At 39.3% G+C, this 24,512-nt stretch overlaps 1 protein-coding gene across 1 annotated transcript in view; it reads right to left on the bottom strand.

Annotated features, from left to right (window-relative positions):
- Positions 1-18,537, bottom strand: part of SLC6A13 (solute carrier family 6 member 13) — a 38,103-nt gene extending 19,566 nt beyond the window's left edge. Inside the window, 4 exon segments of the mRNA XM_011367838.2 lie at positions 499-639; positions 2,167-2,301; positions 15,836-16,042; positions 18,510-18,537. Coding sequence (XP_011366140.1) covers positions 499-639; positions 2,167-2,301; positions 15,836-16,037 — 478 coding nt within the window. The 5' untranslated portion in view covers positions 16,038-16,042; positions 18,510-18,537.
- Between the last annotated feature and the right edge of the window lie 5,975 nt (positions 18,538-24,512).

Genomic DNA, 24,512 nt, shown 5'->3' with positions numbered 1-24,512 from the left:
AGTTCTATTGCCATACATGGCTCTTGCAGTCTTACAGGGATGAGAGAAAATTAATTGTTATTACAAATTATATTGATGACATACAAAACTGCTTATTCCCTGGTTAAATCCAGATAAATTGTAAGTTTGAAAGACCTAAAATAGTATCAGAGAGAAGACATGAGAAACAAAAAAATGAACAAACAATGTATACATGTATCAACTAATCATATTTCAAATCGGAATAAATAAATAGTAAACCACATAAATTGTCAGTTCTATTTATAATACATGAATTCATAATACATTAATTGAGTAGACTTTAAAATTCTTTGACATTTTGCCTGTGATGCTGGTGAAATCTCGCTCTTATCTTCGATATAAGATCTCTATGACCCACTTGGCTGATTTCTAGTAAGTTATGGTTGGGAATTTGATTGCCTGGGATACAGGGACTATCCCACTCTTGGTTTACGTGGCAGAACAGCAGGAGGAAATGAACTCCGGAGATGACCTTACCTGTATTCCACTCATGGTGGCAGGTTCCCCAGGGAAGGTCGATCGTGAAGCTGCTGAAGAGGTAGAAGAGGGCCCAGGCCAGAACAATGATGTAGTAGATGTTGAGGAGGATGACGATCATCTGAGAGGCATAGCCGATGCCTGGATGGGGAGAGGGGCAGAATTGGGCTAGGGACAGTGGACAGATTTCTCACACATTACCCACCTCTGCTTAGGAGAGGGTTCATGCTCCACTGTCAGTGTCCTAAAACAGAAACTGCTGGGGCCTAGTCTCCTGGCTCTCTTCTCTCCCTCCCCAGTAGGCAGGAGTGTGCTGCCTGCTCCAACAGCCTTTCCTAAGTCAGAAGGGGACTTTTGTCCCCTGCTTTCTGCTGCCCTATTTCTGGCTTCCTGTGTGTTGTCATCTTTATTAAGTTCTGAAAGTTCACTAACACAAAGTTATTTTTCAAATGTGTAAGACTAAGTCCAAAGCAAAGAACTATTAAATAAATTATGATATATCTACTTGGTAGAGATTTATATGATCATTAAATGGTTGTTGTAGAAATGAAAAACAACACTAACTGAAAAAGAGATATAAACTGTGCATATTCTATATTAATAGATATGTAAACTCTATATACAGAGAAAGAAAGAATGAAATAAAAGCCCCAAACTGGAAATAATCCAAATGTTCTTCAGTGTGTAAATGGTTAAATAAATTGTGATATATCCATACCATGGAATACTACTCAGCAACAAAAAGGAATGAACGATTGATACAAGAACAAGCTGGATGGATCTCAAGGGCATCATGCTAAGTGAAAAAGCCAATCTCAAAAGATTCTGTGCTGTATGTTTCCATCTATATAACATTCTCAAAAATGACAAAATTATAAAGGTAGAGAACAAATTAGAGCTTGCTAGAGGTTGGGGGTGGGGCAATGTGGCTACAGAGGAGTAGCAAGACGGAGATCTTTGTGGTGATGGAGCAGTTCTGTATGTTGATTGTGGCTGTGGTTACATAAATCTACACACACACAGTGATAAAATTACACCGAATTATACTTACACAGACACAAATGAGTGCAAGGAAAACTAGTGAAATCGAAATAAATAGTTCCAACATGAGTTTCCAGGTCGTGATATTGTTCTATAGCTATGTAAGATGTTACCATTGGTAAAACTGGGTGAAAGATACACGTGACCTCTCTGTACTATTTTTGCAACTTTCATGAATATATAATTATTTCAAAACAGAAACCTAAGAAAATTCTGCATCGAGAGAAATATTGAAATAAACACTAATTTTAAAGAGCTATTGTGTTAAGATGGTAGAATTATTAATGATATTTTTCTGACTTAAAATTCTCTTTTAAAATGTTTTATAAGTGATTAAATGTTTTTAAAACTACAGAATCATTGTTATATATTTTTAAAATATATAGCTAAAATAGCTTTGCACTCTATTTATTTAACCTAAAGCTTTTGTCCCATTCTCATCCCCATCTTCTCCATTCTCTGATGGACTAGGTGATTAGCTCAGTGTTGGGTCCATAAATGGAAGGTTTAGTGTAATGACACAGAGTCTTATCTCAGTCAGCACTGCTACTAAACCACTCAGTCATTCCGAATAAGATTTATAACCCCAAGTGCAGATACCCTGGAATCAGGCACATAGCTACTCACCCTCAAAGATGGGGCAGATCTTCCTCCAGGCTGTGATACCTCCCTGGCTAGTGTACTGGCCCAGTGCTGTCTCCAAAAGGAAGACAGGAATACCACAGGTAAAGAGGAAGATGAGGTAGGGGATGAAAAAGGCACCTGTGGGTGGGAAACAGGCTGTCCATTACCTGGCACTAGCCTCCTCATGGTCCACATTCATCTTTACCCATTACCACCCCATACTGTCCATCAGAATCCCAGGGTTGGGGGACATGAAAAAGTGCAGGGGACATCTGTCCAGATATCTGGAACCATAGCAGAGATCAAGAGTCAACAAGTTACCTAGATCTAACCAGTCCCTTTTTTCACTCTGAAGTTTCAATCTATACCTACCAAGATTTGCTCCCCGTCGAACATCAATTATTGCCTAAATAACACCTAACTTGTGGCAATAACAAGGAGTTCATTGAATAATGGATATACAGAAGCATTAACGCAGCTCACAGACTATAATTCTTTTCAAGAAAATAATTGTTCTTAGTGTTAGATAGAAACTTTTAATGGACTGAAATCAGATTTCCTTTTAATAATTCTTTCTGCTTTTGTTTTCACAATCATTGGATGAGACAAGTTTACCGATGCTAGAAATATGGGCATTTTCTCCACCATGGATTTGGCAAAGTGGACAGGGGAGTTCACAGAGTACCAGCAAGGACAGACCTTCACAGAGAGGGAGATCCAAATACCTGCAGAGAGTCCCTTTCTAGCTTTTAACTGAATACTAGTCAGCACTTGTGTGTGAAGAAACTACCCAAGGTAAGAAGGATAAAAAAAAAAAAAACAGCATTCAAAAGATTGAGATTATGGTACTCACATAAGGCTGGGAAGAGTGCCTGTTCCCACCAGCTAGACTAGATAATCTCAGGATTCAAGGGCATTGAGAATAGAAAGCATCTCCTCAGTAGTGCAGAATAATTAGCCCTAGATTTAACACAGTTCTGATTCTGCCTAAAAAATCATGAAAGCAAACCCCAAAAGGATCAAATAACTTCAGTCGTCCCAGAAAAAAAGCTCAAGAATATTTATAGAAATAGAAAAATACTCAGCAACCAATAAGGCAAAAATCACCAAATCTGGCATCCAATCAAAAATTACCAGGAAAACAAAGAAGCAGGAAAATGTTACTCATAATGAGTAAATAAATCAACCAATCAAAGCCATCTGCAGATGTGAGAATAAGCAGATGAAGACATTAAAATAGTTATTATAATTGTATTCCATATGTTCAAAAAGTTAGACAGAAACATGAAAGATATTGAAAAGTTTCAAATCAAACTTCTAGAAATAAACACCACAACGTATGAGATGAAGAATATGCTGGATGGTATTAATGGCAGATTAGACATAGCAGAAGAAAAGATTAGTGAACCTGAACCACAGAAGTAGAAATTATCCAAAATAAAAGAGAGAAAAGAGAATTTAAAAAAAAAAAAATGGTGTCAGTGAGCTGTGAGACAACTTTAAGAAGCCTAATATACTTGTAATTGAAGTCTCTGAAGGAGAAAAAAGAGGAAGAGGGGTCAAAACTTTTTAAAGAAATAATGGCTGACATCAAATTTCTCATTGGAAACAATGCGAGTGAGAAGAGAGTGATGAGGAAGCACATTTGTTAAAACACTGAAGGAAAAAAGCTATCAGACTAGAATTCTATATCTAATAAATGTTCTGTTCTAAAATGAGAGTGAAACAAATGTTTCTTAAGACATGTAAAACCTGAAAGAATCCATCACCAGTAGATCTACAATACAAGAGATGTTAAAGAAAGTCCTTCAGGCTGAATAAAATGATGATGCCAGAGAGAAATATAAATCTACACAAAGGAATGACAAACACTAGAAATGATAACTACATACATAGGTAAACATCTAAGAACTTTTGCTTATGATTCAAATCTCTGAAAGATAATTGACTGGTTAAACAAACTAATAACACTGTAATGTGGAGTTTATAATGTATGAAAACATAGTGTAACAACAAGAGCACAGAGGTCAGGAGGAGAGAAATAGAAGTGTATTATTGTGAGGTTTTTATATGTAAAGTGATATACTATCACTTGAAGGTAAACTGTGATAAGTTAAAGAAGTATATTATGAAATTTAAAACAGTCACAAAACTAACACAGCAAAATTATGCTAATAAGCCAACAAGGAGAAAAGCTGACAATGGAGTAATATAATATATTAAATTAATCCCAAAGAAAGCAGGAGAGGAAAAGGGAAGCCAAGGACCGATAGGACAGATAGAAAACAAATTGTGAAATGATGAATTTAAACTTAACCATACGGATAACTACATTAGATGTAAACAGTCTAAATATCTCAAATAAAAGGTAGAGCTTGTCAGATTGGTTTAAAAAAAAAAAACTAGCAACACTCAGTTATATGTTGCTTTAAAAAAAGTACCTTAAATATGAAGACATGAATAGGTTAAAAGTAAAAGAGAAAATAGGCCATGCTAATACTCATCAAAAAAAAAAAAAAAAAGCTGGGGTTTTTATCTTAATATCACACAAAGTAGATTTTGGAGCAAAGAATATTACCAGAGGTGAAGAAAGGCATTTTATAACGATAAAGAGGTTGATTCATCATGAGGGCATAACAATCCTAAATATATACCTGCTGAGTAACAGGGCTTCAAAATATGTAGAGCAAAAACAGTAGAACTGCAGGAAAAAAATAGTTAAATTCCTAATTAAAGTCAAAGATTTCAATATCTCCCTCTCAATAATTGATAAAACAAATAGACAGAAAATCAGTAAGGATATAAAATATTTGAAAACCATATCAACCAACCTGACCTACTTGACATTTATAAAACATTCTATCCAACAACAGCAGAATATACATGATTTTCAAATGCACCTGGAGTATTTACCAAGATAGACCATATTCTAGGCCACAAAACAAATCTCAATAAGTTTCAAAGGATTCAAGTCATATGAAGTATGTTTTCTGACCAAATTATGAATCAATAAGACAAATACACTTAGAAAATTTCCCAGTATTTAGAAATTAGGTAACATACTTCTGAATAACCGATGTAACAAAGAGGTAATCAAAAGAGAAATAAGAAAATATTTTAAATCAAATAAAATGAAAACACAAAATATCAAAATTTGTGGGTGCTGCTAAAGAAGTACTTAGAAGGAGAATTTATAGCATCAAATATTATTATAAAATAAAAGTCTCAAATCAATTATTTCAGCTTCACTTTAAGAAAGAAAAATAAAAGCAAATGAAACCCAGAGTAAGTCAAAAGAAATAATAAAAATCAGAGTGGAAATCAATGAAATAGAAAACAGGAAAACTATAGAGAAAATCGATGAAACTAAAAGCTGATTCATTGAGATAATCAATAAAATTGATAAATTTCTAGGAGACACAAATTACCTGTATTACAAATGAGCTACTTGACACATCATCAATACAGATTCTATAGCTATTAAAAGGATAATAAGAAAATACATGAACAACTTTATGTCAATAAATGCAGCAATTTAGATTACATGGACACATTTCTTGAAAAATGCAAACTACTGAATCTTATGCAAAAAGAAATAAATAATCTCAATAGCCCTATTTCTATTAAAGAAAAATTTTTTGGTTGTTAAAAACCTTCCCACAAAGAAAACTCCAGGCCCAAATGAATTCACTGGTGAATTCTCTAAACATTTAAGGAAGAAATAACATCAATTCTACATAAACTCTTTCAGAAAACCTAGAAGAAAGGAATGTTTCCCAACTCATTCTATAAAGCCAGCGTTACCCTGAAAACAAAAACAGACAAAGATATTACAAGAAAAGAAAACTACTGACTAATATCTTATATGAACATAGATACAAAAATTCTAAACAAAATTTTACCAAATCGCATCCAACAATATATAAAAAGGGTAATACATTATATAGCGGGGTTTATCCCAGGAATGCAAGGTTGATTTAACATTTTAAAAAATCAATTAATATAATTTATTATATTAATAAGTCTAAGAGCCATTTCTGATAAAAACTCTCAGCAAATGATGAATAGAAGGGAACTTCCTCAACCTGATATCTACAAAAAGACCTACAGATAACATCATGCTTAATGGTGAGAGACTGCTTAACCCCTAAGATGAAGAGCAGGACAAAAGTGTTTATTCTTACCACTTCTATTCAACATTGTTTCTATCAATATTGATTCTACTGAAGGCAATAAGGCAAGAAAGCAATTAAATGTTATTCATATCGGAAAAGAAGAAATAAAACTGCTTTATTCTCAAATGACATCATAGTCTATGTAGAAAATCCTTTGTAATCTAAAATAGTCAAACTCGTGGAAGCAGAGAGCGAAATGGTGGTTACCAGGGGCTGAGGATAAAGGAAATAGGGAGGTATTGGTTAAAGGGGAGGTGTTACGCAAAATAAGGAAGTCCTAAAGATCTACTGTAAACCGGAGTGCCTATAGTTAACAATATTGTATTGTTTCCTTAAAAACTTACTAAGAAGGTAAAGTCTATGTTAAGAATTCTTATCAAAAAAAATTTAAGAAGGCAGAAGAAAATTTTTGGAGGTGATAGATATTACCTCCAAACTCATCAAGTCATGTACATTAAATATGTATACCTTTTCGTATGTCAATCATATGTCAATGAAGTGTTTTTAAAAGCAAAGAAAAAAACTTTGAAATGTACCAAAGAGCTACTAGAACCAATAAATCAGTTTAGCAAGGTTGAAGGATACAAGATAAGCATACAAAAATCCACCGTATGTCTACATACTAGCAACAAACAATTATAAATTACAATTTAAGAAATAATTCCATTTATAATAGCATCAAAAATATAAAATAGTTAGAAATAAATATGACGAAAGATGTGAAAGACACATACACTCACAACTGCAAAACTGCTGAGAGAAGATAAAGAAGACCTAAATAAACAGTGAAGCATAATTCCCTTCTATTCATGAGTCAGAAGACTCAATATTACTAAGATGTCATCTTTTTCTAAGTCGATCTATAGATTCATTGCAATCCCAATCAAATTCCCAGAAGAAATTGACAAATTGATTCTAAAATTTATATGAAAATGCAAAAGAAATAAAATAAACAACTGTGAAAAAGAAGAATTAATTTTAGGCTTCACTCTTTTTTATTTTCATATTATTATACAGCTACAGTAATCAAGACAGTGTGATTTAGGCATCAAAATAAACAAATAAATCAATAAAACAGAGTAAAGTACAGCAATACGCCTATACGTATATGGATAACTGATTTTCAACAAAGGCGTAAAGGCAATTCATTGAAGAAAAGATAGCCTTTCAATGGATGATACTGGAAGAAGTGAATATTCATATACACAAAAAAATAAACTTTCATCCATACCTTCATTATATACAAAAGTTAACCAAAAATGAATCATAGACCTAAATGTAAAACTTAAAACTATAAAACTTCTAGAAGAAAATATGAGACTTGGGTAAGCAGATTTCCTTTCATGTGACATCAAAAGCATGATTCATAAAAGAATAAATTGTTTAAACTGGACTTTGTCAAAGTTTCGATCTTTTGCTCTTCCAAAAATACTGTTAAGAAAAGAAAAAATATAAGACAGAATGAGAAAAAATATTTTCAAAATGCATATTTGATAAAGGACTTGTATCCAGGATATATAACGAAGTCTCAAAATTGAATAGTAAGAAAACAACCAACCATTTTTTTCAAATGGTCAAAAGATTTGAACAGGTTTTCACCAAAGAAGATAAATGGGTTGTAAAGAAGCGCAAGAAAAGATGCTCAACATCATAAATCATTAGGGAAATATAAATTAAAATGACACTGAGATATTATTACATGCCAATTAGAAAATTTACAATTAAAAAGACTGCCCAAGTACTGACAAGGAAGTGAAAAAACTGATACTCTCATACACTGCTGGCAGGAATATAAAATGCTACAACCATTTTGGAAAAGTGTTTCGCGGTTTCTTAAAAAGTTAAAAGTGCACCTACCAGATAACCCAGTCATTCCACTCCTAGCTATTTACTCAAGGGAAATGAAAGATTTGTTTATACAAAGACTTGTACACAAATGTTTTTAGCAGTTTTTTCTGTAATAGCTAAAACCTGGAAACAACCCAAATGCCCATCAACAAGAGAATAGATGAATAAATTGTAGTAGATCCATGTAATAAAATACCGTTCAGCAGTACCAAGGAATACACTACTGACCCATGAAAAACATGAATGTCGAAATAATTATGTTGAGTGAAAGAAGCCAGATAAAACGTATATTGCATGATTCCATTCATATAAAATTTTAAGAAATGCAAACTAATGTATAGTGACAAAAAACAAGCATGGAAATAACTTAAATGTCCATCAATAGATGCATGGAAAAAGAAAATGTGGCATATATATAAAGAAACTGTGATATATATAATGGAATATTATTCAACCATAAAAAATCTAAAGAAATTCTGCCTTTTACAACAACATGGATGGGCCTTGAGGGCATTATCCTAAGTGAAATAAATCAGGTAAAGACAAGATACTGTATGATCTCCTTTATAGGCAGAATCTGAAAAAGCCAAACTTATGGAACTACAGAGTGGAATAGTGGTTGCCAGAAGCTGGGGGGTGGGAAAAATGGAGACATGTTGGTCAAGGGCACAAACTTCCAACTATAAGATGAATAAGTTTTGGAGATCTAATGTACAGCATGGTGACTACAGGGAACTCTACTGTATTATACAGTATTAAACTTGTTAAGAGAGTAGACTTTAAATGTTATCACCACAAAAAAAATGGTAATTACGCAAGAGAATGGAGGTATTAACTACCCATATTGTAATCATTTCACAATATAGATGTGCATTAAATCATCATGTTGTACACGTTGAATTTACATACATTATATATCAATAATACATCAAAATAAGCTGGGGGAAAAAACAGGTCTGTGGATGTACTGGGATGGGGCAGTTGAGGTTAGAGGTGGGAGAAAGGGACAGGAGGGAATTTGGGGGTGATGGATATGTTCATTATCTTGACTGTGGCAATGATTTCAAGGGTGTACACATATGTCGAAACTTATCAAATTGCGTACTTTAAATATGTTCAATTTATTGTAAGTCAATTCTACCTTATTGAAATTGTTTAAAATAAACATTCATGGGGAATAGAGTTCTCTAGTTCTTCACCTTCCAAGTCTCTGCATCTACAATTCAGGTGCTGAGGGAAACAATTACCACAAGGGCAAAGAAATCAAGGTCATGAGCAATTCAGTCTAAGAAGTGTACAAATCAACCCAAGACTTGTTGGGCATGAGGAAAAAACTAGGGACGAGATAACCCAGTAGCTGATAGGAACAGTCACTGCCCAGAGGTGGAAACATTGCAGAAAGAGAGAGGAGAGAGAGCGAGAGAGGAGAGAGTTTGCAGCCCAGCACGAGCCCCTCCTCCCCATCTTTATGCCACCTGCTGTTTCCCAATAAGCCAATTCAGTATTTAACTTCAGTGGGTCCTGTGATCAGCTCTGCTCCCCTCCTCCTCTGCCTCCTCGAGCACTTGGGCAGCCTGCCACAAGAGACAAGGTCCATACCCTCCAGGCAGAGCCACTGGCCATAAAAGTGGGGAAGGAACGAGGGGCAGGATGAAACCCAAGAGGGTCCAAGTGCAGATGGGGTGTCCTGTAGGGCGCTCTGCCTCTTTTCCCACCCACACCCCAGTCACCACTATTAGAATAGAGTTAGTCCTAGAGAAGGATGGAGTTCACAGTTCCCTGCTCCCCCATGTCCACCATGTTCCTCTCCTTTCCCAGATTCTAAAATGTCCTGGCATTCTTCCCCGTGGATGGGAGAGACCACATGTCCATCCTAGAAAGTAATCATTCTGCTGGTCACCCTTCTCAAAAGAAGCGCACTCTGTGATGTCACCTGAAATGTCCCAGGTAACATTTTTAAAGATATAAACTGATGATGGTCCACATGAACAACACAGCAGTGAGCATCAATATATACTGTATCAACACTAGTCTGACCAATAGTGGGCATTAGCTAATTAACTAAAAATGAAACCAAATTATCACATACTACTAAAATAACTATTACTCTTATATGAAGAAAAGTGTTCCTTGTTTCTCTTTGTTCTTTAGTATCTATAAACAACATCAAGGAGAACAGTTTTCCCCATGCCAGTTGTCATTTAATCCCCTTTACACAGGTGTCCCTATGCTTTCCCCTTACAGTCTAGAGCTGAGGTTTACTTTGTTTCTGCCCTTCCCCCACAGTCTTTACCCTCTAAGATCCCTAGTTCTGAGACGTCCAGCTGTAGTACATTCTGTTGTAGCTTCACATGGAGTCTCCAGTCCCAGGTTTTCTGGGTGTTGAAGAACTCAGTCTGCTGGCAACCAGGGTCCAAGGAGCTGGAGAGCTTCCAGCTGAAAGGCCCGTATTCTGAAGCACCCAGGGTCTGAGTGTTCAGGGACTGAAGATGAGAAGGGAAGAGGGTTTGAAGGGGGAAAGACAGAAGGGAGCACCGGTCTTCACACGAGGTGGTCTCTAGCTGGTTGTCTAAGACCAGCAAATACAAAGATTCTCGGCACAAGTGACCTCTGCCCCTGATTTTCACAAGCTGGACTTAGAGATTAGATATAAAATTGTTGGCTGATGATCTGTTTTGGTCTGAGTTGAGACTGACAGGCAAGTAATTCAAATTCCCTCCTGGCAGAGTTACATCGTATTGCCAAAACCCTCTCCTACCATCTCCCCGACGTCGTGCCTCTTCGGTTAGCCAGAGCCTCCTCATTCCCATGGCTCGAGCTTTAGTGCGACAGGCCCTGGTGGAAGGTCATGTTTGCTTTTCTCTCCAGGAATTTGAAGCTGGAGAGCCGGGGAAATAATTCAGATGTGCAGCTTCTTAGCAACTTCACCAGTCGTGACCCATTCCAACCACTGCTGAAGGGGCACACTATTATTACTATGCAGCACTCATGCTAGCTTATCCTCTCACCCCCACAGAAGGGAGAATACAGAAAGAAGAGATGAATTTCACCTACCCCTGAGTTTTGCCCAAATAACCCATATGTCCTATTTCTGATTCTTTTCTCCCCCATGATATTGAACCCACGGCAACCAGTCTTTGTCCCACACTCCACTGTAACTGTTCTTACAAGGGCATCGGTGACTTCCACACTGCTAAAATCAACAATCAGCTCTTCTTTCTTAACGTATCTGCATTTCATGTAGTTATCTTCCCCTCCTTCCTGACAGCATTGCTTCACGTGCCTCTAAAACACTTCATTCTCTTGGTTTTCATCCTCTTTCATTGGTCTCGCTTCCTGTCTCTTTTGTTGATTCCTCTTCTCCCAGATCTTTAAAGGTCCTCAGTCTCCTATGCAATCAAAATCTAATAACTCTCAAATTTACATAACCAGTCCAGGGCTCTCTCACAGATGCTAGACTCACATGTGCTACTGCCTAGTTGACATCTCCACTTGGATATATAATAGGTATCTCAACTTGACATTCCCAAAACTCGGCTCCTTATTTTCCTCTTAAAATCTGTTCCTCTCATGGCCTTGCACATTTCAGTAACTGCAACTCCTTCCTTTGAATTGCTCAGGCTAAAACTGTTGGGTTGCTTAGAGCTGGTGGTAGCAGTGGAGGTGATGAGACGTGTCCGCTTCTGCATATCTCATGTGGGTCACCAGTCCCAGGTATTCTGGGTGTTGAGGAACTCAGTCTGCTGGCAGCCAGGGTCCAGGGCGCTGGAGAACTTCCAGCTGAAAGGCCCATGTTTCAAAGCACCCAGGATCTGGTCATTTGGATAGGGCCAAGAGTTATGAAAGAGAGAAGGGAATCAAGCATGACTCTAGGATTTTTAGCCTTTTGGTCTGCTTCTACCCTTACTCTCCTATAATCAGTTCTCAACACAGCATTCAGAGAGATGATTTTAAAATGTAAGATCATGCCACTCCTGCTCAAAACCCTGACCTGACTCCCCATGTCATTAGAGAAAAAGCCAAAGTCTTACAATATCTGACAAGAACTTACATAATCTGCCACCTGCCCCCCATTCTCTTTACTTCTCTGACCTCATCTTCTACTTGCTCCTCTCATTGAAGCTCCTCAAACAAGCCAGTCAGCCTCTTGCTGTAAGATTATTAAACCTTCTGTTTCCTCTGCTTGGAGCACTTTTGCCCCCAATATCCACGTGGCCAACTCTCCTACTCCTGGTAAGCCATTGCTCAATGTGACCACCCCCACTCACATTCCTGACCCCCTGTACCCAGCCCTACTTGGTCTCTTCCCATAGCACTCATTAACTTCTGATGTACTGTATAATTTTCTTATTTACTATGTTTATTGTCTATCTCCCTCTAGAATGTAAGCCCCGCAAAGAAAGAGAATCGGTCTTTTTTTGTTAATAAATGCATCCCAACAACTTAGAATACCTCCTGGCATATGGTAGATACTCAGTAATTATTGAATGACATATGGTGGTTTGCTATGTGCTGGGGCAACTGACTGAGATTGAAGACTCTAGAAAGCCATTAGGATGAGGTAGGTGCTTGGGATGGATTGGCAGAGAGGATATTTACCTAGGAGATGACTGAGGCAGCCATCCCTCCCATCCATCTCTCTAAAAAAGCCTACTAGCTGCTTCTGATTTTAAGTGGGCTCCTTTATACCACTTTCTCAGCAACTCTGGTTTTCAAAGTGTTCCTGTTTCAAACGGTTTACCTGTTCTTTGATCATAATCTTGCTCCCGCCCTTTTCTCGCTCTGGAACTCACTTCAGATTGGATCTACCAAATGTTAAAGCTGGAAGGAACCAAAGAAGACATCACTGGTATTTTTAGTTTGAAACTAAAATTATGCTTTGGAAAAGTTTTCATCCCTGAACTCCCCACTGAACAAATATTAATAATAATAAAGTCCCTAGCTTATCCTCCCCACAAGCACAAAAACAGCTATTTAAAACTATGAAGTAAGAGAAAGGGCCCAGAAGCAGACTGATGGCATACATTACCTGGGCATGGTAGACCCCGGAGCACCCCAACATCCTCTCTAGAACTTACTCAGAACATTCCTCTCATCCCCTGAGAGCCCAGTTCCAGTATGAGGGTCACAGGTTTAAATAGAAACACTAAACCAAGAGGAAAGGGATCAAACCAATTTAAATGACTTCTACTCTCTTCACCCTCCTTCCCCACAGTGACAGCAAAGTGTCCTGTCACAAAGAGGTATCGGTCTCTTTTCGACAAAGAGACGAGGAGATGACAAGATAAAGTGTTGGGGCCCATTCTCTGTAGGAGCTTGTTTTGCTTGGTGAGGGGAGTTAAATGATGACAGAAGGGTTAAACCACTGGGAACACACACACACAACAACAGAAAAACAGAAAAATAGGCATGTCTGGGTGCCTAATGACTATACGTATTCTTGGTTAGTTCCCCTTGCCTTGGCAAAAGAGCCTTTCCATAAATCACCTGGTGGCCCTGGATGACTCATGCCCTTGGAGAAAACCCAGGCATCAGCCTCTAGCTTCAAAGTCCCTCAGAACATTTCCCTCCAGCTGTTGTCGTCCATCAAGGAAAGAGAAGAGGGGTCCTAAGGCCCTGTGCTTGATCAACAGAAGAGATTGTGGGCAGTGGTGCAGGGACTAAATGAAGAGAACTTGACTGAATCCAGGACCCCTAAAATCTATCCACTGTCAACCATGACCCACATGCTGGAGACAGGCTCTGTCCAGGAGCCTCAGCAGCCACCCTCCTGCTTCCACCTTCCCCCACAAGCACACATGTGAAAAACCAAGAGCCATGGGTATGCTTTCCTTCTCGGCCCTGCATTTCCACCCAAGACACAGTCATACACTTCAAGGCCTGCACAAACTTACCACAGAGCCCTGAAGCAGAGCTCAGAACCAAACACTGCTAGACCACCTCACCTCCATAAGGTGAGAGCCCCGTACCCTCCACTGCTCCTGTCACTGCTGCCTTTCACTTCCCCCTCTCCAGCCTACTGGTTTTGCACTAGACCTGGAAACCACTCTCTCCCACCTCTTCGTGACATTCCCGCTAATTCCCAGGCCAACCTTTACCCAATTCCAGAGAGGCTTGGGGAAAGCTGCTCACCACCTAAGCTTTCTGCCACGTGAAGAGCTAAGCTGGTTGCTAGGTTCCTGATACAGAGTCTTAGTGCCCAGCTTAGCCTCCAGACTCCTTTTCCCTCGACCAGCCCCAGCCCTCCACTCAGTTCTCTGAAGGGAGAGGGCTCAGGCCTAAATTCCTAAACAAGCATGCAGAGTGTCCAGTGCTAGGTCAGAAGTGGGAAGACCTCCCTCCTTCCTTCACAGTGCAGACTGAGCAAAGTCCTGTGATTTCAGGCTGCTGGCCAGAAATGCATGGGGAGAAAGGACATATCGGCCCATCCCACCCCTCTGGGAAAATACAAGTTAACTTCCAATCCCAGGGTTAATCCCCAATTGCCACACTCCTGAGAATAAGACTATGGGCTCAGAGCGTCTATCTGTGCTCTCCTCCAGTCCTCCCAATCTACTGTGCATTGTAGGTTTTCTCCCTTCAAAATCATTGTTAGACTCATGCCCTTCATGTTAGACTTAATGCACTTGGAGGCTCCTACTCCCCTGCAAAAGGGTAGGTGCTACATTAGGGTACCCTCCAATCCTTGTGGCACATGCAGTTACTGCTTCCCTCAGCATTTCCTCCCATGACTCCCTCTGCATTTCTCCTTCCTCCAACCCAGACTTCAGCCTCACTTCAAATCCATACCTGGGAGCCCAACCCTTATAAGCTTTACCAAGGAGATCTTCCCAATCCATCGCATAGTCAGAACCTTCCCTACCTGAGGAACCCCTCTGGGGCTTCCCTTAATGATCTGGGATTCCCCGAAAGGGGGTCAGTGTAGAAAGATCACTACCACTACCGTGGGGGTAGAAGAGTTATCCCAGGGGATAGGAATAGAGGAGAACGAGAAGCCAGTAAAGACCTAGAGTTAATGTAAAGAGAGTTAATGCTCCCCTGACACATATTTTCAGTGGGAAATGTTTAAAAAGATAGCCGCTAGTATCAAAGGTTATGACATAGATGGAGGTTGGGGAATTAGTGGCTTAACGAAGGTCATGGTGCCAGCAGAATAGGAGGAAGACACAAAGCCACAGCTAAGGACTCTCAAGACTACAGGACAGTGGGCATCAACATCATCTTCCACATAGCTACGATTTATTAAGCACTTTACACACATTATCTCTAATCCTTACAGCAACCTTGAAAGGTAGGTATTACTATCTTGATTTACAGGAGCAGCAGTCGAGGCTCTGAGGACTCAAGCAACTCGTCCAAGATTATACAGAGAATAAGTAGCGGAGCCAGAATCCAAACCACAGATCCCTCTGGTTCCAGGCCTGCACTCGTATTTCTATGATGCCATGCTACACTAGAAAGACCCCTGGGAAAGTCATGTGATCTGCCTCAGTCTCAGACTCCCGGAGTGTCCTTAATGAATTCTAAGGCAGGGTCCTTCCAACTCCAGCATTCTATGTGTCTATGGGACTCCCCAGAGGGGCAGTGAGTGCAGGAGATGGAAAAATCCTCCTTCCAGGGGTTGGCGGGGGTGGCACAGTGGCTCTCACCTCCCCCATTTTTGTAGCAGAGATAGGGAAACCTCCAGACATTGCCTAGACCAATGATCTCCCCGGCCACGGACAGCACAAACTCCATCTTGTTGTTCCAGTGCCCTCGTTCCAGGGTGCCATCTTCCTCCGCCTTTTCCATGACTGGATACACTGGCTTTGTCTCTCCATTACTGGTTGTGCCCAAGACCCTGCTATCCATCCCACCTAGAAAACAAGCAGGGCACGCTGTTACTGTTGGGAATTCGTGAAGGGAAGCCCTCCCTCTCCTTCACCAGCAAGTCCCAAGGGAATAAATGTACTGGCAGAGACTGAATTTCTGTTTCTTTGTCTGCAGAACCACGTCCTCCTTAGCATCTCTTATTTGGTAAAGGCTGGGTGACAGCTGCTGGAAATATATAATCCTTTCTTGTTTCATAAAGAAAGATTAATACTGAAGTACAGATGTTCCTTCTATTATGCAGGTTCTCTTGGGTTGGGGTTTGTGAACATGAAAGCATTCACACAAGTCTTAGGTTGTCTAAGTTCTCCTTGCCACCTGACAACTAGCCTTGTCTGTATTAGCATGCACTTCAGTTTCTCTATTCTGTAATCTGGGGGCCATTGAAGGGATGAGATTTTTATATTATCCTCAAAGCCATCAATTTCCATTGCAAGAATTTACTCTAAGGAAATAACTGTGACTGTGGTAAAGACTTGGCCTTGAGGATGTTCATTGTTTATAACAACAAAAACTTAGAAAGTACATAAGTGTTCAAAAATGGTAAATAGATTAATAAATTATGGCACACATATACAATGGACTATTATATAATCATTAAAATTGTGTTGCAGAAGAAAACGTAATGAAATGAAAAGGCATTCATAATGTGTAAAGCGAAAACAGTTGTAAAATAAGACATACAATATGATTATGCTTGAAAACATATTTTACATTCATATGCATTGAAAGATTAGGATGTTCAACAAAATGTTTTTCTCTCATTGGTTGATTATAGGAATATTTTTATTATTTATATTTTCTACATTTTTATCAAAGAACATATTTCATTTTGTAATATGAAAATAAAAACCAGTTTTTTAAAAATCCTTCGAAAGCAATGAGAGAGGTTGAGTGGGACCAAGAGCCCTGAATAAGACGGGCTGATCTTTCCAGCTACTCCCTCTTTCTCTCTGAAATCAACATAAGAGGAAGAACTATGGGCTCTTTTCTTTTTTGGTGATGACAAATGCAGGAAACTCTTATCGTAGAGAAGACAATGATAATAGTTGTCTTCTATAAATAAAGAGCAATAGTTCTGAACCCTTCACTGCCCTATTCTAGATGCTTATTAGGGTTGAGGATAAGATTGGATATGGCTCACATTTAGTGAGCAAGTACTATACAGTCTAAGCACTTTACATACATTTATTTTATTTAATCCTCATAACAACCCTGAGATGTAAGCAACATTACCTCTGTCCTGTAAATGAGGAGGCTGCAACTCAGAGAGGTTAAATAACATGTCTGCTACCATATGGCTAGTAGGCACGGCCAGGACTTGAACCCAGTCGGCTCCTGCTCTTTCAATTACAACCCTTAATTACATGGCTGCCTAGGTTTATCAGCATGTCTAATGTAAGCATCTTCTAATGACTCGCCCTTGATTTTATACAGTGGCCCCTTTTCTGGAGAAGTAGGCAAATGGACTTTTTTCTACACCTCAAGTGAAGTTAATGTTAACAGAACTTTCTCAGCAGGAGCCCCACTGGGGCACAGACTCTCCTGCAGCTCTGCCTCCCTCGCTGAGTTACCTGAGGGATCCAGAAAGTCAGGGATCTTTATCAAACAAGTCCTCACTTATTTGAGAAATATGAGGAATGGGCTCCAAAGATTGTTTGTGAATTTAGAAGGAGAAACCCAAGCAGCTGCTTCCAAGAAGCTTTCCCAATTAGAAAAGGTTATCTAATGTCTTGTGCTGATTCTGGGCCTCCCTTTACTATCTGATGGATGTCTTCCAATGATAGAACACCATCTCCCTTCACTACTGTATCCTTCCAGACCCCAGAAGAGACAGTAGCACTATTCTGGGTCCCTTGGCCTCATTAGGATACCGCTTCTCAGAGGTAGCCTTGTGCAGGTGAAAGGACACAAGATACAGAGTCAGACAAGCCTGGATTCAAATTTTTTACTTTGTGCCATACCACTCACTGCCTGACTTCAGGGAAGTTAACTAATTGCTCTGAGCCTTAGTTTGCTCACCTGTAAAAGTGAGAATGATGGAACACACTTAGCTATAAGGATCAAATGAGGTTTTATATACGTGAAAGCATTTAGAAGAGTAACAGGCACTCAAATTTCTTTTTCAATCCTGTCAAAATTTTTATGTCCTTTTAATCTTTCAACCTTGTCTCATTTCACAGAGAAGAAAGCCTTTATTTACTTAGAACTGAACCCATATGTCTTTCCTCTCAATCTAGGGTTCTCTTTCTCTGAATCATATTGTCACTTAGGTCAACAGCCACTGAAGTTTCAGAAAGTAAATAGCATGTGAGTTTTGTATATGCATACATAAATGTCAGAAACAGATTTACTAGGAGAGGATCAAAAATTCCTTTGGTTGTAAGTACTATGGATCCCACCTCCTGTAGTCTAAGACCCAGAAACAGAAAAAGAGAAGAAAATGTTACCAACCTTAGTGCAGTTGCTGCCAGAAGTCCAGTCAGGGAGAGAAGAATTGTCTAAGGGGGAAGGGGAAGGTGCTGGCTATTTAAAGTATGGTTCCAACTCCTCTGTGACACTTGTAATTCTAAACTTGGCCCAGCCCACATTCCCCCCTCCTGCCTCCGCCTTCCCTGTCTCCTCTCTCTCCCCACCAGACAACTCACACATGAGTGATTTCACAGCCCTGGGAGCGTGTGCACACCCTGGCAGGTCGGGCCAGTTGCTTGTGAGCTTATCTGCGGCATGCTTTCCATCCTGTAGCTCACAAGCTCTTCCCTTTTGGTGACCTCTGGGTCTTTCTAGAGGGATCCAACCTTCCATCTCTTTCTCCAACTCACGTGCTCCCATAAATCCATCAAGAATAGGTTTCTTTGGTCAGATGCTGCGTAGATTAATTTAAAAGTACATTTATCTTACCTTTTTACAGTTTATCATTTGGTATGGAATAAAGATACGTAGATTTTAGAAACTTCCTAAGCGTGTGCGCATGCGCGCACGCGCTCACACACACACACACACACACACACACACACACACACACACTGAAAAAAATATTCACTAAATGGTTCATAGTAGTTACGTTTGGAGAGTAGGGTTGGGGTTAGGAGATGAAGAGAGATTATTCACTTCTGCTTTTTAAGCTTCAGTACTGTTTGAATTTTAAGTAATGTGCTGGAATTGAATTTTAAATACATTTTAAAAACAATAAAGAAAAGAAAGTGTCAGTGTTTAAAACAAAGCAAAGCCCTAAGCCTGTCATAAGTGAGGAGCTGGCTTCAAAGAGGAGGCGGAGATAGTCAGGGGGGTTTTGTTTTACCGTGGGAAGAGCCCAAGGAGGCAGCTGTGGTGAGCAGAGAATCATTCATTCAGCGGGAGTCAGGCCGGAGGACCAGGTGAAGGGTTCCCGCCACTGGCCACAACGCAGTACTATGGAAAGCTGCTCAGGCTTTGAAGTCAGATGGGCTGGAGGCTGAGTCTTGCTTCTGTCACTTTCCAGTCTGTGGCCTTGAGCAAGGTGTTCAACTTCTGAAAGTCTTGTTTTCTCATCTATAAAAAGAGGAGAATATTCCTTGCAAGGCTGTGTGAGGTTTCAGGAGATAATACATACTATATGTAAAGGGCCTAATACATAGCAAACCCTCAAAAGGTAGCTAGTATTTATATTTAAGGAATTATTCACAGTGAGCAGGGAAGTTTTCTTTAAGGAGATGGGATTGAGAGACCCCAAAGCAAGACTGGGATATGACCATAAAGTAAGACTGTCAAGGGGAGGGAGTGAGAGCAAGGGTAGATGACTGAATGGGACAATAAAAATGAGTGCGAAAGGACCAAGACGAGTGGAAAGGAAGGTAAAGCAGAGTCTAAGGTAGCTTCTATTTCTCTCATCCCTCATCCACCTCTAGGGCAAGGAAGCAGGGCATGAGGGAAGCACTTCATGATAATACCTTGGGAGCCTGGTGGAGATTATTATTCTTTTATTTCAGCTGTCCCTTTTCCTCTCCCCTCTAACCATCCAGCCATCTGATTTAACTGTGTAAGGCAATAGAACAAAAGAGTCATCTGAGAGAGGCTGCAAATCCATTCAAAAAAGTCCATTTTTATAGGCAATACTATTAAATTTCCATTTTCACTTATTGTTGAGTGGTACTTACTAATGACCTATTAATTGAGCTACTGAGCATTGGAAACTCTGGCACTTGTAATCTAAAATTACCAGAAAACTAGAGGACCCTAATTCAGTATTCTAAGAAGTTGGGATACCATACAGCCTTTGGCATTGTTGCACAGTCCCTCTTATGTCTTCATACATGCTAACAGTTGGAATCCCCAGTTTCCAAGAAAGACTCAGTGATCATTAGGCATGATTAAGGTCAGCTTGAGTTGGTTTTGCGTTGCTGCTCTTGTATAAAGGAATGTTTAGTTTTATCTGTTGATCTTATTGTTTTTATATAACTGCTGACAAATTACCATTTTGACTGTTATTTTGTTTCTCTCTAATTCCTTTTTATCCACAGTTTCTTTTTCTCTATAATATGGGAATGGATGTGGTAAGTCTTTTGCCCTGTCTAGATTGACCGAACTTTTAAAAAGTATGGGAACTGCTGGTAGATGAGTGTTAGTGACAGTTCACCTCAACTTCCTGTCTGAGGTTTAGTACAGTCACGCAGGACTAGCCTAATATCTACTTCATGTCACCATCATCCTTTGGTCTCCTGGGTGCAGGGTCAGAAAACCTGGAAGAAGGTCACACTAGAATCAGTATTCAAGAGTTTTTATTCATGAGGCCGTGAGTTTTAAGACTCACGTGAGGTTGTTAGTAAGGATAACTATGCTCCTCAAACATACGCATGAAATAAAGTGAACCATAGAAAAAGCAGGCGATGAGGTCTTGATTCCTATCGAATTAACCCTGGGAATATCTAAATACTAATGTACCAAGAAGTAGTCTCCCAGCAAGTTTTTGTCTCCACTAGAAATGTAATAAAATCAAATAAATTGTAGAAGGAGCATGATTCATTTCGAAACACATTTCTGAGCAACGTCAGTTTCAACATTGGAATGGGTTGGCGAAGGAAGTAGTGGGTTCCTCTCCTTTGGAGATCTCTACATTAATAGGCATAATTCTGTTTAACCACAGGGGTGAGAAGCCTGATGACCTTTTTGATCTCCTCTCAAATATCACACTGAAAGGAAAGACAGGAGCAAGTGGAATAATAAACTAAACAACAAATTATGGTTTCTAAATCTGGAACAATTTGAGCAATAAAATGAATAATGATAGTACTGGATTATAACCCAGAGAAAATATACATTCATGAGTTTATGCTAATATAAACAAATGATCAATTAAATAAATGAGGGAGAAAGGACAGCTCATCTGTACAGTAGAATTCCAATTAATATAGAAGGGAAGAGAGAAATAGATCATCACTGTTAGACAAACACTGTAATAATTGTTGTAGACGAGATTCAGTGAATACTAACATTAGTAGGTGAAAGTTTGAGGAGGAACAGAATTTACATTGTCTAAAAGTATCTCCCCCAAGATACTTATTAACTACAAAGAGAAAGGTAGTAACTTCACACTAGAGAAACCAGGCAGAAACCACCTTACCAAGTCACCAAGGTAAACATCATCAATAATAAGAAATATCAATGTTTGTATCACAAACTTCATGAGATGATGTATTAAGGAGGACACAAACATTTCTGTGGTGTTCTTTCCAAAAAAAAAAAAAAAAATACAGTACGGTCATGAGAAAACAAAAGATAAACTCCAAATGAGGGACAAGGAGGTTGAAGAATATTTCTAGGCTACAAAAAACTAAGGGAAAAATAAAAACAAAATTAACATGGATAGGATCCAGGATAGGATGCTAGAACAGAAAAAATTGATATTAATGTAAAAACTGGTAAAACTTGAATAAGGTCTTTAGTTTAATACTATTTTACCTATGTTAATTTCTTGATTCTGACAATTGCACTATAGTTATGTAAGATGTTAACATTAGGGGAAGCTGGGTGAAGAATATGTGGAAACCGTACTATTTTTGCAATGTTTCTGTAAGTCTAAAATTAATTTAAAATAAAAAGGTTTTTTTTAAAAAAAAATTATGGTTTTCTCCTGCAACTGTGCAAATCTTCATTTCTTTAAATGACTTTTTCTTTTCTCTTTCTCCTTGATTCAAATTGGCCTTGGGCTCACTTGCTTCTCTTCTTTTCTTATTCTTCTGCATACTGTATGACCACTATCTTAATCATTAAGCTCTTAGGTCAGCATCAAACAATCTTAGGAACAAAGTCTCAGGTCTGTTGACCACAGAAATAGAGTTTAGGTCAAAGTAAAGACGACATCTTGCAGCTCCACACCTATGAAGGCAAAACAACCCTACCAACATCCCCTTGAAACCAGACAGAACAACGCCATGACTGACATCAGGACCTGATGCAATGATCCACTGCCTCCTACCCCAGCCCCTGCCAACCAGAAGAACCCAGGACCCCAACTCCCTTAGCTACTAATGAGTTTTCTCTTACATAACCTATCCCCTAGAGGCCATCAGGGAGCCAGGTCTTTGAGCACTAGCTCACCTGTGTCTCCAGGTTTGGTGCCATTTTCTTAAATAACTTCTACTTTCTTTGCTGCAAAGTCCTGTCTGTGTCTTTTTTGGCTTTGATGCGTGCAGGCAAAATGAACCCCTTGAGTTCAGTAACAGTTTTTGGCAACTACAAAGGGTCAATTTTGCCTGTGGGTTTGGTGACTCCCCAGCCCGGGGCTTTCCACCAGGCCCCCACCTAGCAGCTGCCCAGACAAGGCTGTCGCAAAGGCAGAAGCTCGATGGCAGTCTGGGACCCAGTGCTACTGACCTATGGCGCTTTTGTTTGTAGCATAAGAAACGAGGAATTGAAAAAGTCTGGATCTGGAATTTGTCTGGTTTTGGAAATTGAAGACGTCCTCTAGTAAGGTTTCACAGGTGATGACCCCAGGAAAACAATTCTCTCCTGGACTCGGGCAACAAAAGAGGGAGGTGATCCCTGAGAAATCTTAACGAGTTTGTCTGATCTCAAAAGAGGGAGACAGTTTTATGTTTCTTTTGCTAGTTCATTTAAAACTATTTGTTACTCGCTGAGTCTGTGTGTTGTCTCACAGGAAAGGTGGGAGGTCAACTCAACTGACCTTGAAGGAGTGGGCAATGGAAGATTGACCTGGCCTAACTCAAGGTAGCTATTCTCCTTATCTCAACCATACTGAGTATACCTCACCATTCGCCCCTTTTGAGGGTCCAAGGCATAGCAGAAAGTCTGGGCTACTCAATCCCTCCTGTTGTCTGGTCTGTTGTGTCTGGCTTGGTGCGGGCCAAACTTTAAAAAGATACAAGGTTTACCAATAGATCTTGTAACTATTTGTTCTCTTTATAAAAACCATCTAATCCTAGGACTTATTTAAAATTGCTCAAGCTAGAAGTGAATACTTACTTTGTTACAAGCCTTAATAATATGGGAGATTCCACCTGCATACACCAATGTAGCCCTCTGAGCTGTATCTTGCAGAATCGGAGATTCAGGGAACACTGGCCAGAGAATGGATCTCTAAATTACACTATTATCTTACAGGTAAAACTATTTTGTAACAGAGAAGAAAAATAGGATGAGATCCCCTATGTCCAGGCATTCATGTTACTATATCAGAATAGACCTCTTCAGAGAAATGTGTGAATGCGAGTGAGGTATGTTATTTGTCAATGTTACTTGTTTTAAATTGACCTTTAGAAACTGAATTTCTCAGTGACCAAAGCAAACCCTTTTGCAAGAGCCTTCTGACCCTGTAGAAAAGAGGCACTGCTCTCTCTCTGGCCCCTTAAGCCATTCCCAGGGGACTGGGGACTGAACACACTCCTCCTGGGCTTCCTTTGACATGGTAAAAGCAGCCAGCTGCATCTGGGGCTTTGTCAAATAAAGAAATAACAATTACGTTGTATTTTTATGCATATATTATTTCCAAAATGAATTTTCAGATTATAATATTCAGGAGTCTGCAATGTCCTGACATAATATTTTTTATTTGTAATTCTAGTTGGTTTCTTAAAATGTGATGTTGCAGAGAAATACAAATTTCTTTGTCAATTGTATTGTAATTAGATCTTTTCTCTTTAAAACAGAACATAATTGGAAACTGGTTTTTATTATCAAGGCTTTAACTGGAATATCATGTTTGGGAGAGAAACGCATAGACTTGAATATGACCAGATAGCTTTAAGGAATTAAGATTGACTTATGGAAGCCAATAAGAGCCTTTGGAAATACCGAGCCGGTACCTCGCCTATGTGGTTCTCAACAGCCTTACCAAGTGAGTAAAGAATGTCACTTCTTGGCACATGCAGGAATCTTAAGACATTTTGGAGACCTCAAAAAAAGAGGAACTCACCAGAAACCAAGAGGTATTGCAGGCATCCTCTGATGGCAAGTCCTTGC

Source organism: Pteropus vampyrus, unplaced genomic scaffold (genome assembly GCF_000151845.1).
Source record: "Pteropus vampyrus isolate Shadow unplaced genomic scaffold, Pvam_2.0 Scaffold137, whole genome shotgun sequence".
Taxonomy (NCBI): Eukaryota; Metazoa; Chordata; class Mammalia; order Chiroptera; family Pteropodidae; genus Pteropus; species Pteropus vampyrus.
Note: the sequence above shows the minus strand (reverse complement) of the source record. Positions and strands in the feature narration are given on the sequence as shown.